Here is a 15,356-nt window from a genome sequence, read left to right as displayed (position 1 = left end):
TGACAGCAACTGACCCCTGCTCAGAGCTTCTGAAGCTCTGCATGTAATTCACTTAAACAAGAAGAGTGGTACACAGCAACGCAAGGGCTGGTCTACCTCCTCTGGGGACAGCACTTGCAAGTTCACCACCTGGTCCTGAAAAGGAGTGGTGGGAACTTTGGGCACGTATCTGAGCCAGGGTCTCAGGATGACATGAGAAGTGGCCGGCCCATATCTTTAGATATAGGATCTTAAGTTCAACTGCCTCAAACTAAAAAAGGACCACAGAAAGATCCCAGAAAGGGGATAAGGCATGGCCTGGGAGGATTTAACCTCCTGGCGCCTCTAAGGAAACTGACGACCAGTTGAGCTTTCCCAATGAATTCCCGTCAACTGTAATATGATGTGCCACAATTACAGAAACATACACCTTCAGGGTGGAGGGGGATGACCTCTGCTCCTACCCTTCTTACAGGAAAGAAAGCATGGAACCGGTGTCTCTTGGGGTCTTCCTGACGGGAAGAGCACAACTGAGTGAACAGACTGGTCAAATGTGTGCCAACACGTCCGTGCTGAGGGGGGCCTTGGTCAGGGAGTAAAAGAGCTGGCAGTGGGAGGACTCCCCGAGGAATCCCTAGGATGAACCATTCTTGGGGTGAACGCACGTGAAAATGCGTTTCTGCATCAGCAGTTTGAATGGGAACTTGTAACGGTCCAAGTTCAAAACTCACGAATCAAAGATCAGTCATTATCATATAGTTAGCCCGGGAAGCATAGCGTCCCAAAGTAGAGACTGTAATTGAAGTGTGATAGTTACTTGTCTCCAAGGATATCATGAAGGAATGGCCAAAGACACTTGTAGATGCAACACGTCCTTGAATCGCAACCTCTTGGCTCATGGCGAATGTGGAATGGAATGAGGCACACCGTTTGGCCCAGAGATCAAGGAAACGGCTCTTATTAAAAATGTGGGTACCGCGGAACAGAAAGTAAAAAAAAACAAGGATTCTCCATCCGGCCCTCCTCCTGAGGGACAGCTGCATTATCTTCTAGTGGGAAGCTTGATGGGGTGGACAGGGATTTGTCTCTGGTCATACTTGAGCAGATGTAGATGCTGACATGCCGTTGGGGACAGCCTCGGCAACAGGCAGACTGGTGGGCGCACTTTCATTGCTTGGTGACTGGAAGACTGTAACCACTTAGCTCTGAAGCAAAAACCTGAATGAGATGATATGTTCCACAAATGGGGAACGTGTAATGTGTACAATGTGCACTTTTCTGTACAACTGTTTACTTACTGAATTGCTTCATGTTACAGTAGTCCACTGTACAGTTTACAATAAAAATACTTTTTACAGCTACATAGGTAATTGTGATTTCACCAAGTAAGACATGTTCCTGGATTAAAATTTGTTGATCCTGGAACATTCCAGTCAACCAATCAGATTTAAGGGACACGTTTAAAGTTTGTCAAGTTTCAAATTATTCTAGAAATGTACAAAAGCAACTGAGAAAAACTGAAAATAAAAACAGTTTCTTAATAGATTCTGGCTTCAACTCTCTTCTTTGATACCCCCGTAACAGTTTAATTTATTTAATAAGTAAAGAGAGAGGGTCCTTTTTAGAGAGGGGTAGTATCATTTTTATAGATATACAATGTAGTACAGTTTTAACAAACATGGAAAGTTTTTTTTTTTGGGGGGGGGGGGGGAGAGATCTGTAATTTTAATAATAAATCTTGTTACAGCTAAATAATGGAGGTTTGGCATAAAAATAGTCTGGACCTGTTTTAAAGCTGTTAATTATGTCTCAATGAGTTCTGAGAGTAATACATGTGGCTTTACTAAAATATCTTGCTCCTCATGCTTTCATTAATTCATTGTGTTGTTCTTGTTTGTGCTGTGTGGATAGAGACGTTCAGCCTGAAGACCTGCAGCAGAATTCTCACCAACCAGTAGATGATAAACTACAGAGAGTCAAAGACCAACACAAAACCAGAATGAAGAACAGGTATGAGAGCTTATTTGAGGGAATCAAAGTTCAAGATAATCAAACCCTGCTGAACAGGATATACACAGAGCTTTACATCATAGAAGGAGAGAGTGAAGTGGTGAATGAAAAACATGAGATTTTACAGATGGAGAAAACACCCAGAACACACTACTCTCAAGACACTGCAATCAAATGCAATGACATATTTAAACCTCTGCCTGAACCAGGATGTGAGGAGAGAGACAAAATCAAGACTGTTCTTACTAAAGGCATTGCTGGAATTGGAAAAACAATCTCTGTGCAGAAGTTTGTTCTGGATTGGGCAGAGGGAAATGCCAATCAAGATGTAGATTTCATGTTTGTGCTTACATTTCGAGAGTTAAACTTGATTCAAGATCATCAGTACAGTCTTCACAGACTTCTGCTGGACTTTCATCCTGAACTTCAAGATCTGCACTCAAATATTTATGAGAAGTGTAAAGTTGTGTTCATCTTTGATGGTCTGGATGAAAGCAGAATGAAACTGATGTTTTCAGACAGTGGGAAAGTTTCTGATGTATCTGAGACTTCATCAGTGGTTGTGTTGATGTCAAACCTCATGAAAGGGGAGCTGTTTCCCTCTGCTCTCATCTGGATCACCTCCAGACCAGCAGCAGCCAATCAAATCCCCTCCAAATACATCAATCGTCTGACAGAAATTCAGGGATTTGATGAGCCTCAGAAGGAGGAATATTTCAGGAAGAGAATCAGCGACGAGCATCAAGCCAACAGAATCATCTTACACATCAGAAGAGCAAGAAGCCTCCACATGATGTGCCACATACCTGTCTTCTGCTGGATCTCATCCACTGTGCTTCAAAAGATACTGAAAGAAGATCTGAGTGCAGAAATCCCTCAAACTCTAACTGAAATGTACATTCACTTTCTGCTAACTCAGATCAACATGAGAAATCAGAAGTATGAAAAGAGAGATCCAGAGAAACTTCTGCAGTCCAACAGAGAAGTGATTGTGAAACTTGCTGAAGTGGCTTTCAAACAGTTGATGAAGGGCAATGTGATGTTCTATGAGGAGGACCTGATTGAGAGTGGCACTGACGTCATTGATGCCTCCGTGTATTGTGGGATTTGCACTGAGATCTTTAAAGAGGAATCTGTGATTCATCAGAGAAAAGTCTACAGCTTCATACATCTGAGCTTTCAGGAGTTTCTAGCTGCGTTCTATGTGTTTTACTCCCATGCAGTTAAAAATAAGGAATTACTGCAGTTTCTGGGTGAAAAATATAAATATGATCATGGCTCTGAATATTATTCTAATTGTGGTTATAATGAGCACATCTCTTATGAAGTTTCTCTGTATGAGCTACTAATATCAGCAGTTGATAAAACTCTTCAGAATGAAAATGGACACCTGGATCTTTTTCTGCGGTTCCTGCTGGGCATCTCGCTTGAGTCCAATCAGAGACTCTTACTTGATCTTCTGGTACACAAAGAGAACAGCTCAGAGACCATTAGAGAAATCACACAGTACATTAAAGATGAAATAAAGACAAATGACAATCTTTCAGCTGACAGATCCATTAATCTGTTCCTCTGTCTGCTGGAAGTGAATGATCAGACTCTGTATATAGAGATTCAAGAATTTGTTAAATCAGACAAACACTCTGAGGAGAAACTTTCTCCTGCTCACTGCTCAACAATCGCCTACATGCTTCAGATGTCAGAAGAGGTGCTGGATGAGTTTGATCTTATGAAATACAACACATCAGATGAAGGAAGACAAAGACTGATACCAGCTGTGATGAACTGCAGAAAAGCTGTGTGAGTATTCTTGCATCTCAGCTAAAAGGTTTTTGGTTCCTAGAACACTCTGTTGGTTAGCTAGAAAAGTTTTCTTTACATGAATATAATTTCCTTCCAACATTCCCAGTGCATTCTCAGAATGTTCTAAGAACATTTCTTTAACCTCTTTACTCTAATATTTACCCTGCTGTATGCACAAAGATAAAAAACTAATATATGATTCTTTTATTTCACACTAAACTTACTTTGATTTAGGGAGCAGTTGTGGCCTAATGGTTAAAGAGTCGAACTTGTAACCAGAAGGTCATGGGTTCAAGTCTCAGCATCGTGGGTTCGAGTCTCAGTTTCCATTACTAGGAAATTTAGGTGGGGGAGTGAATGAACAGTGTTTCTTTCACTCTCCTTACCCACAACTGAGGTTCCCTTAACTCCCTCGGGTCGGCGGTCACGCTGGCGATACCACCTCTGTTTTTTTCTTACCAGTGTGAAAGAGACTCAAAATACTCTGTCAATGTTGCACATACAATTAAGAGTTATACACCATTTTAATCTGTGGAATATATTCTTTTATTTGTGTACACTCAGAGTAAAAACGAAACGTTGTGCTTTTTGTAAAATAAAGAAAAATAACATGATGCGTGATCTCTCGTCTCCCTCTGAACGAAGTCCAATCTGAAAATGAAGTGTAACTTAGTGAATACTAATCACAAAAAAATGAGACTTATGTCTAAAAAAACATTGAAATGTCAGGTTTTAAATCGTATAAGTAAAACCGAAAACAAAAATTCTCTGTTTATGTAATCTGTATGAAAAGAAAGCCATGTCAGAAGTACATGATTCAGCTCATTATACGATAATGCGGCCACGCCCGCAGAGCCAGCGCTATTCAGACGCAAATTCTGAGTCAATGCATGTAAAAATCATCTCAATCGTGTATTTATTGTCTTGAAAAGTGTTTATCTGGATGTTATAGCGATATCTGAAAGCTTCTGTTAGTTCCTGGAGAGTCACATGGTTGTTCTTCTTTTAGGAGGCATTTGTGGACTAAAGTTGCACAGAGCGCCCTCCAGCTGCAAGTATGAATTGAAAACACAGTATCCAGCGCTCGTAGTAATGACAATAAATATTGAATAAATATTACTCCTCTGCATAGAAGATTGACATAAACATATGAGAATCCATCAATATCTCTCCAAATGTGCATGCTTTTAAGCTAAAAGGCTATATGAAATGCCATAGAGGTAACATAATTGTTCAGACACTTTGCATCACAGAAATACATTATATTTTAAAGTATATAATAGAATACCATTATTTTAAATTGTAATAATATTTCACAGTATTGCTGTTTTTACTGTATGTTTGATTTACACCATGATGAGCTTGAGACATGATCACAGAGGGTTTTTTCACAGCCTACCTGACTACCTTGTTTCTTGACAAAAAGTGTCTTATAAAACAATAGAGAGATTTAAATTTTGTATGAAGGAGTAGGCATAATAGTTTTTACATAATATTGAAGCAAAACATCTAGTCTACAACCTCCAATGCCCAGAAGTCTTGTGAACACAGATTTAATATATATATTTTTGGCTTTATTTCAGTAACTTAAGTTTTTTGTTTTTTAAATAACCACGCATAAACGTTATTTCTTCAAAAAAACAAACATGTACATACATGTTCCTCACATATTATTGTAGCCTAGTTTGTGCTGAATACAGTGTAATGACACTTTTTCCATTAATATGTTTATGAACAACTGAAAAAAGCACAAATGTCAGGGCATGTCAAATCTTCTCCAGGGCAACAAAAATCCTCAGACCTCAGAGGGTTAAGCGAGCAAAGGCACCTAACCCCTAATCGCTCCCCAGGTGCAAAAATGGCTGCACACTTCTCTGAGTGTATGTTGAGTACTCACTGTGTGTGTGCACTTGGATGGGTGAAACATGTCACCTTCCCTCTAATATTGTTAGTTATCTGATCAGTGGAATGAGTATTGACAGATATAATTTCTTCATTTTATTAAATGCAGTATTAACCCTCAGTTTTTTATATATATTCAAGGTAATAACAGAGTGGTATCATTGTTGGCTAGTTAGGTACCACAACTGCAATAAATTGTCTAACCTCAAAGAGACACAATTTGTTACTCTGTGTAACTTTTAATAATTGTATATCAGCAATTAAAACAGCATATGATTACATATTGACAAATAAAATGTGCATATAGTAATGAATTCAGTTTGAAGTAATTCTACATTGGAAGTACTACTATGCACTAATAGGTAGTGTCACAGTCAACGGAGACTGCAGGTGGTGATTGCATGTGATGTTACTGGCAAAGGAAGCGTGACTGGCTGAGGGTCTAAGTCGGGAAGTGCAAGTCTACAGCCATATTTTGTGTTGTGCTTGTTGTGCACCACACTTTAAGCTCACCTCAGCTCACCTTGTTTTGTTTGGGTTTTCATACAGCTGCTGCATCAAAAATTATCTGTTTTAGAGACCTTCAAAATCACATGGAATTTCAGATATGTGATCAATAAACGATTTCATTTTTATGAAAATGAAGACTATCAGACTACAGAAAACATGTCATTCTCTGTTATAGACTTGCTGGATGTGGTCTCTCTAATCTGCACTGTGAAAGTTTGTCTTCAGCTCTCCAACTATCAAATTCCCATCTGACAGAGCTGGACCTAAGTAACAATGATCTGCAGAATTCAGGAGTAAAGTTGCTCTCTGTTGGACTAAAGAGTTCATGCTGTGAACTCCACATACTGAGGTTAGACTTTTACATTCACTCATTCAATGTCCCCAAATATGTCTATGAAGGTGTTTCATAACTATGGCTGGCAGATACTTTAACCTGTGTATAACGTAGTATGTAAATATGCAGTGCTGTGAAAATCTACAATATGCAGCTACAGTATGTAACATGGAATGTTTTTGTAATTTAATGGTATTCACATTTTAACAGGGTATCTGCAGTCATTAAAATTTACACAATACTATTTAAGACCTGCACATCACATACATTATATATATATATATATATATATATATATATATATATATATATATATATATATATATATATATATATTATATATATATATATATGAAACTGTAGTATGATTCCATAGGCTTATAAACAAACACATGAAATCCCCCTGCTGAACAGAGATAAGCAATTGAACACTGGACCCTTTTCACATTTCTGGGATTACGTATACTATAGCAGGGTAAATGTCTGTAGAAGTATACTTTATGTACAAGTATAATTTTTGTATTATCGGTTAAATAAATGGGTCTTAATAGATATTGATTGGAAATTGGTAGACTAGCGAAAACAAATGTTATCATCAGATAAGTAAGCTAGAACAACTGACAGACACTTTAAAGGGGTCATGAACTGTGTTGTTTTATAATGTTTCCTGGGGTGCACTTAAATGTTAATATGCTTTTTACATAATTTAGAAATAAAAGGCATTATTCCTACTGTTATGGAAGGACTGAGATGAGAGGCATGCAGATCTATCTGCATAGTCTTTTATTTATAAACAAAGGCACAAGTATGATATGGGCAAGACAAAGAGCATTCCAGGGGCAGGCAAAGGTCAACAAATGGAGAACATAATCCAATGGGAAAGGCTAGAGGGTAATCCAGATATATCCAGGCTAGAGTCCAGGTGTGGGGCAATCAGTATCCCAACAGGCAGAGACGAGAGGGATAATCCAAGGAAAGCAAGAGTCAGTGTTTTATAGTGCTTTTGACTGTGCTGATATCTTTCCATTTGAAATAGCCAAGTATTACTCTCTCAAAAACGTTTAGCACGTTTTTACTATTACAGCTCTCAAGGTTAACTAATTGTGAAAAGTGCTGCATTAGATTTAGATCTATGGCATTATATTTAGATTGTGGCATGAAAGGTTGCAGTGATGAACAGCCTATCACAGACATGTTGTTGGGCGCATGAAAGCAGTGATCTCATCATTGCAACTAATTTTCTGCAAAGTAACAAATGCTTTCATCTTCACTAACAGTGCAAACACAATATAACTGTTATGGTTGCTGGTATACTAAGCACACGACGAGGAGACAGAGTCAGAATAAGTCTTTACTTGGAAGGAACGTAGGTATAGGAGCCAGGTCGACGGGTCGAGGGGGAGTGAAGAGCTCTGAGGCTGGAGGCGGAGCCCCAGGCTCCTCACGTCCAGGAGAAGGTGACTCCCAGCAGTCCCGAGGTGGAACCCTACCACTGAGAGGAGATGGGGAAACTGAGGGGCTGACGGGAGACAGTGACGACTGGATAGCAGGCGTGGCTGGGGACAGAGGAGTGGTTTGGAGCGTGCTAAAAAGTTCTTCAGAAAATGAAAGAGTCCCAAAAATTTTTTGAAGAAGTGGTGAGAGAGGGAGGCTGGGAGGGGCCAGAGACTGTAGTACAACAGGTTGCATATTCACCTCTTCTAAATCAGAAAAAATGTCTCCAGTGTTGACCAAAAACTCACTCTCAGTGGCAGGGGGTTGGGTGGGGCTCACTTCCCTACCCTCGTAATCCACTAAGATTCCCTCGGCGATGGATGGTACAGCCGGCTCGCACACCTGGTCAGTCCCGCATTGCTCAGGCTCCGTGGCGATGTCCCGCTCGGTCGCTCTCATAGGCGCTGGCTCGAACATCGCGGCAAAGTCCTCTTCGCGGTCTGTGGTGGGCTCATGCTGCTGATCCTCGCAGTCAGGGTGTTGATGGCTGTGTACTGGAGAAGGAGTGGGACTGGCGTCGTCGTTGGAGAAATCCACGGTCATCGAAGATCCACATGACGCCAGCACCCACTCCACATAATCCCGGAAGCTCCCTCGAGGTCCTTCCCCAGACAGCAGCGCTTTGGTGGCGGTGTTGAGGCCGGCATACAGGAAGTTGCAAAGGCTGCTGTCCGGGAAATGTGTTGGTGGAGCAAGAAACAAAAAATTGTCCAAATGTGCCTCGAGGGAGCGGTCCTTCTGCTCAAGGCATAATAACAGAAACGCGGGTGTGTACATGGTGACGGGAACGAAGAGTGAAACACGGAAAACATCAAACACACGCCGCAAACTGTATAACCGTTTAGGTCCGGTATTCTGTTACGGTTGCTGGTATACTAAGCACACGACGAGGAGATAGAGTCAGAATAAGTCTTTACTTGGAAGGAAACAGGAATCCACAGGAAACATACACCAACGTAGTACAAAAAATACCGGAGTGATAAGGAACAGCTGGGTGTGATGATTATGTGATCAGTTGCTATGGTGACAAACTGGTGGCGGGAAATAGAACAACAAGTCCAAAAAGGAGTCCAAAAGGGAGTGCACGTGACAATAACTAAGAGTCGTTGAGTAAAATGGGAGTTTTGGCATGTATCCAGTACTCAGTCACTGACAAACTCACGCTGTTTGATTGACAGCTCCAGCGATTGCGTTCTTTGATCGGTTTCTTTATATAATTTAATCACCATTCGGTTGTTAAGTCTGACGTCACGCGGGAGCGCTTCCGGGTCCAAACGCTCTATCTCATACCACAAGAAAACAACAAACGGTGCTAATATACACACATGATGTGATATAATACTACCAAAAAATTATAATCATAACCTTTATCTCCATACCAAAATCCCTGATGGCCAGACAGTGATTCATCTTTTATAAAATGTTAATATATTAATGTCTGTGACTCTGTGAGCATGGAGACTGTTGTGTAGACTGTAAGTATTTTAAATGTTTAACTTTAAAATGTTAAATGTTTAATATGAATAAATAGCGCTCATAAACGGCCGTCGAGATGGCATTCTCAAGTGAAATGAGCCGGGGCTTGGACCCAGAAACAGCGTTCCTTATGTCACGACTTAACAAGCAGATTTAAATAACAGACTAAATTTATTCTATTAAGAGAAACAATGTGAAGTTGCTTGTTTAGTCACTGGTTTGATTTACTGACACATAGACAAAGAACATCTGGCTGTACATGAATCATAACATCAGATCAGGCATTATAATTAACAGTTTCTTACAAGTTGTCACATTACTGTCGAGTCCATATTGTAACAGTCTGTTTGCAAAGCCTGCATCGAAATGCGACTGAATCAACAGTGAATTCAAATACATAAAGCTTAACTAAGACATTTACATTGTTCAAAATAAATAACCATATTCCCAGCATTAGGATCCTTTGAAAGGTAATGTTATTTTTTTCCTGTATTGCTCTCCTCTCCTCGTCATCTCACCAACACGCCAGTGGGCAGGGCTAACATTGCAATGATGCAGTAGCTGTTGATTTCTTTTGCGGAGGCAGGGTTTCACCTATGATAGGCAATTCCAGGATTAGTTGTTCGATGGCACTGGTGTCAATACAAGTTTTTATTGGACTAACAAGGAAGTTTTCAGTTTTAGTATGATGACCTTTTATATATCAAAAGTTCAATAAAAGGTTGATTTCTCAATTCATGACCCTTTTAAGTGTGGAAAAGGTCAGGACTGCTGATTGGTCCACAGGCAGTTTCTGCCTTGCACCCATCTTGAGACTAATCCCTAAGGTTACGCCCGAACCGCCATAAAAATTCATTAGGAACCTTTGGATGCAGAAGTGGTGACTGATATAAAGAGAGGCCAAAATAATCCATCTAAATCTGTTCATAACCATGTGTAGTAAGTGGCTGGTTTGTAGTGACTATGCCACCCTAAAATAACGGGGGAATTACTAAAAGAACATGCAATTAAGTTCCACTTAGAAAAGGCAAGTGGCGTGAAATATTTTATTATAACAAATATTTTTATTAAAGTTAAAAGAGTTTACAAAACTTAAAACCCCAAACACAGCATTTCATTGTCCTGGTCAGATGAAAAAAAAAATTAAAAATAGAAAAAAACAAAATTGAATTGATGCAGGGGATGAGAAGCGGGCTAGGGTGGTGCACCCAGTGCACAAAAGAAATCCCGCCAATCAGAATCACATCCACAAAAATCACTGCAAATAATGACCAGAAATAGTGACATAGCAATAATGACAACCTTTATTGAAGTGAAGCCTGTGCAACCCGGAACCAGCCCGCTTCCAAGGAACGCTCAGCTCCTGCAAAATACAAAAAAAAGGGGGAAAAAAGTCACATTAGAAGACAAACTAACCAAACCAACATAAATAAGCAAATAAACAAAACAGTCAGAATCAATGTACTAAACAGATATAGACAAAACCAAGAAAACTTGCAATACTCAAATGAGCAAAATAAGTTTACAAATAAAAATACAAATTACAGAATACAAAAGACGTATGAGGAACATAAACGTTTATTACACTTTCAAATTAAAACATACAACGATTTAAAAGAGAGAAACAAGTTACTCACCTTATATAGGGTGACCAAACGTCCTGTTCCCTTTCGAAGGGAACTCCACTCTGTGTTGAACAGAACGCATTGGGGAACCGTCACGTGACCCAGGTGTCGAAAGCACTATCCAACAATTCCAATTGCTATTGGCCGGCGACAGCCTATGACGTCATACGGCGCGACCCAGATGTATAAAGGGAGCGCCTGGAGAGACAGTCACTATCTTTTTCGTCTTTCGGTCCTGTTCTGTCTGATTGCATCTATACCATAAGTCTCCGGTAGGGTTTTCTATATATACCTTACAAACGTTCATGGCAGTGTGTTTATCCGTGTCCCAAGGTTTGACACTTGATATACATATTTTTTCTGAGCGTTTTCTGTCTGGAGAGGAGCACGCATACACAGTGTTTGAGGGCACTGCTGTGTGTCTGTCTGTTGTTTACTCTGTTCTCGTTGGTACTCTTCCCGAGGGAAGAGCTGTCTGCATTTCTGCCTGGTGGTTCTGGCCCCTGTTTGTGCTAAGGCTTAACGGTGGCTGCAATCATAGGGCTTGCGGAGGAGCTCGTTGGTAAGTTTGAGAAAGTTTTATTCTCTCAACTTCCCTGGGGCTGGCGAGAGCACCCGGATGACGATGACGTTCGTGTTTGACGTCATCGCGTCCGGCGTCGAGCGCTCCTCTGGCGGGCGTATGCGAGCTGCTGTGTGTTTGGGACGCGCTTCTCGTCGGGCTGCGGCTGCCGGGAGGGCGCGTTAAGAAAGGGGGAGGGCGCGTTAAGAAAGGGGCCGCACGCGGACGGTTCGGCGAGCGGTTCCTTTCTGTCCATTAATACGGCAGCTTCCATACTTTCCATTCCGTTCTGATCTCCGCTTTTGAGATCGGTGAGGAATGGAAAAACCCCTAGCCATTCAGATTTGTAATCTGAACCCAGACAGACGGGAGGGGGAGGAAGAGCGAGTGAGACGGGTGATCGATTGTAAACACTGTTGCGTTTGTGATCAATCTCCCAGCTAGATAGGGCGCTTTATAGCTACCCTCTCCTCTTCTTCTTCCACCTCCTGTGTGTGTATATGTATAAGCATATGTCATGCTCAGATACTTCTTATGGTCAGACTGATGGCTGGGCCCATAGTCATTGTTTCGATCAGCCCGCTGTTTCTGTTTGATAGTAAGAGGATCTTTTAGCTTAAAGAACCTTAGATTCCATCCTTTTATGTAAAAAGGAGCATTAGGAGTTTTTGGTTTTTAAACTGCAGGAGGGTGTATATTTTATTCATTTAAAATAAGACCTTATTTCCTGTATATTTTTCTGAGCATGTAGTCAGGAAAATTAGGTTTTTTTTTTGGCATACTGAAGTTGATAGTACTTGTCACTTCAGCTAATATATAGATGTTTAGGTCGGCCTTTATCGGCCGTCTGACATTGTTTGCTTGTGAGCTTCACTTTCTTTCTCTTATCCATGAGATTTGGAGGTGAAGCCCAGGCTTCACTAGGCTTGTGGCCTTCCAAGAAGGCCCGTAGCTTAGCGGCTAGGCTAGAGCTAGGTTTGGTTTGTTATTTACATAACCTTATGTTTACTATCCCTGATTAGGTTGTATAGTTCCTAGTTCTGGCCTCCTCCCGAGGGAGTTGTTAGGCCGTATGCCATTATACCCTTGCTTGTGTAGGCGCAATTGTGAGATTAACAGCTAGGTCGTAGACTGTTTTGACTCCCTGATGCTGTCTCTCAGGTGGTAGGCCCTTATCTTTACGTAGATAAGTTATGCAGGTTTGCTAGGCCCCACTTCCTAGAACTTTCGTGCTAAGGGAAATGAATTCCTCTGAGCCACTTGATATTTGTATTTATCAAGTTTGATTGGACGATGCTAGTTTTTAGCCTTTCGTCTTCTAGGCTTGGAACAGATTTGAGGATCTGTATGGGAATGTTTTTTCCTTTTAAATGGCATGTACTTCAAAGTTTTATGTTACTTTGAGTTCTAGATTTTTGCCCTACATATATATATATATGTGAGCTTACGTATGCTGCCACAGATTAGCACCTTTTCTCTTAATAGTAGGCCCCTTTTTGCTTTAAAGCGGCCTCTATTTGAGAGGATGGTGACTACATATTCCCCAGTTAAGAGGTGTTTTTTTGTGTCACTGAGTGCATCACCTGTTGGATTGCATACTCAGGGTAGTTAGAACCACTTTTTGAGGAAAGTTGGTATCTATTTTTAGCTCCCTGGTGATCTTGTTAGCGGTTATATTGCATATAACTCGGATTGTAGGCTTTATGATATTTAGCCTCCTTCTAGTTAGCAGTTGTCATGCTGATTAACTGATCATGGTTTGCTCACATATGTACACTACCACAGGCCCTGCCATGTGTTTGTTTAGTTAGTAGGCCTTATGGCCTCCCTTAGACCACGTTGGCTGTGTTTGGTTCCCTTTAGTCACATGTTTAGGGTACATTGCCTGTTGGAATGTTTATTACACTGCTTCAGGCCCTGCAGCATGTTTGTTTGAGGTGGTAGGCTTAATTAGCCTCCCTTAGACCATGTTGGTTGTATTGGTTCCCCTTAGTCACAAGAACTTAGGGACCTTTGCCTGTTTGGAAAGTGTAGCCTAGCACAGGAAGCAGTTGGCTTCCCATAGTTAGTGGGTTAGAGCTGGTTCCCTGTAAGCTTGGTTCCCTGGGAATTCACAAGCTGAAGCCACGCGTCACTGGATCGGCAGGCCACTTCACGCCTCCTTTTTAGTTTGGACGTTGGCACAGATTGTGTTTTTCTGTGCGGCTCTGGATGAGATGTCAGTAGTGAAACCTTACTGAGGTTTGGTTTAACCTAATTGTTGCCTCTGAGTCGATGATTCTAGTTGAGCTAAGAGCCACCTAGCGCTTAGGTTGGATCTTTGTGCTCCTGGAAAAGGCCACGAGACTTACGCCGTGTGTCCTGAAGGATGCTAAGCCTGCGGGCCGCCCTTTTTGGATACACTAGTGTTTGTTTAGGTGTACTATTTCTATACACTTTCATTGGCCAGGGGCCCAAGTGGTAGATTCAACCCCCTCTTTTGCGGGCTGTTTACCAGGCTTGGGACCTAAACACTGCCACGAGCTGATGCCATGTGTCTGTTGAGGTTATAGGCCTTCCAGGCCTTCCTTAATACGTGTTGGCGTACGCTGTACTCCTCTTGCTTAAAGAGTAAAAGGTGCTTTTACTGAGTACACTGCTCATCGGATTGTGTTGGGTGGATTATCATAAGAGCACTGTGCAGCTTTCTATTGCTGCCATGGAAGTTGTCTGTCTGCCGCCGGCTTAGACAGATGTTCAGAATGGCTTTACCAGAAACAGGCCTCTTTCTGAAGTTTACTTCTGTCTTTATGTATATAGAACTGTTGTCATGTTGTAGCCCCTCAAGGGCCTCCATGAGTATGTGCTCTTGGCATAGTCTACCTGTTAGGTGAGCTCTGCGCTTCCCCTTGGGGTTTGTAATAGTGCTTAGCTCCCTAAGCTGATTATGATGGTTCGGCCTTGACCAGGCCCTGTCTTAAGCGTCAGCCCCAGGCTGGTTTGTGCTCCCCTTTTCAGGGTTTTCAGCGCACAGCCTCCTCAGTGTGTTAATTAAGCACTGGGTAGATCCTAGGTTGAGCGGATTATCTCCCCTCGATATGAGGGTTCATAGCACTCAGCTGAGTTCTGCTCTCCAGGATGCCCGTCTCTACGCGTGGGTCTGAGCTGGTTTCTGCCTTTCTGCAGTCACTTTTACCTACTATCTTCCTGAAGAATGCGTTTTAGAGGCTCTGTATTCAGACAGGGTTGGCCTGAACTGAGTCTGTTCCCTGAGAAGACCAGGTCGGCCTCCCTGGTGGCAATGAGGGTGACCTTGCTCCCCTCATTAGTGACTGGTCGAGGTTCCCTTTGGTTCCTTGGCCACATTCCCTTAAAGGAACCACTTTTCTCACAAGAAAATTGGGTTCTAGACGCCTTAGCGTTTCTCTAGGCTCTATTTGTTAACACTCTGAGGTCTAAAAACGCGTCGGCGCGTTTTGCAGTTTTTTTTTCACATTGCAGCAAAACAGACTTCAAATACTCTGTAATTTTTTGTCATAGAGACATAAGTAATATATCAACTGAAACTATAGAATGTCTTCTTTTATTTATATACACTCAAAGTAAAAACAGAATGTTGTGCTTTTTGTATAATAAAGAAAACTAACATGATGCGTGATCTCTCCTCTCCCTCTGAACGAAA

General features: G+C 41.4%; 1 protein-coding gene across 3 annotated transcripts in view; it reads left to right on the top strand.

The window, feature by feature from the left end:
* The window catches only part of LOC137024838 (NACHT, LRR and PYD domains-containing protein 12-like), a 39,932-nt gene that overhangs the window by 8,006 nt on the left and 16,570 nt on the right, over nt 1-15,356 (top strand). The window contains exons 1-3 of one of the 3 annotated variants that reach the window (XM_067392761.1): nt 1,968-1,989; nt 2,117-3,789; nt 6,380-6,553. In XM_067392761.1, coding sequence (XP_067248862.1) covers nt 2,117-3,789; nt 6,380-6,553 — 1,847 coding nt within the window. In that variant the 5' untranslated portion in view covers nt 1,968-1,989. Of the gene's footprint in view, nt 1-1,890; nt 3,790-6,379; nt 6,554-15,356 lie in introns of those variants that run through there. The other 2 variants (XM_067392759.1, XM_067392760.1) reach the window with 2 other exon arrangements.

Source organism: Chanodichthys erythropterus, chromosome 8 (assembly GCF_024489055.1).
Source record: "Chanodichthys erythropterus isolate Z2021 chromosome 8, ASM2448905v1, whole genome shotgun sequence".
In the NCBI taxonomy this organism is placed as follows: domain Eukaryota; kingdom Metazoa; phylum Chordata; class Actinopteri; order Cypriniformes; family Xenocyprididae; genus Chanodichthys; species Chanodichthys erythropterus.
The sequence above is the reverse complement of the archived record's forward strand: the minus strand, read 5'-3'. Positions and strand labels throughout refer to the sequence as shown.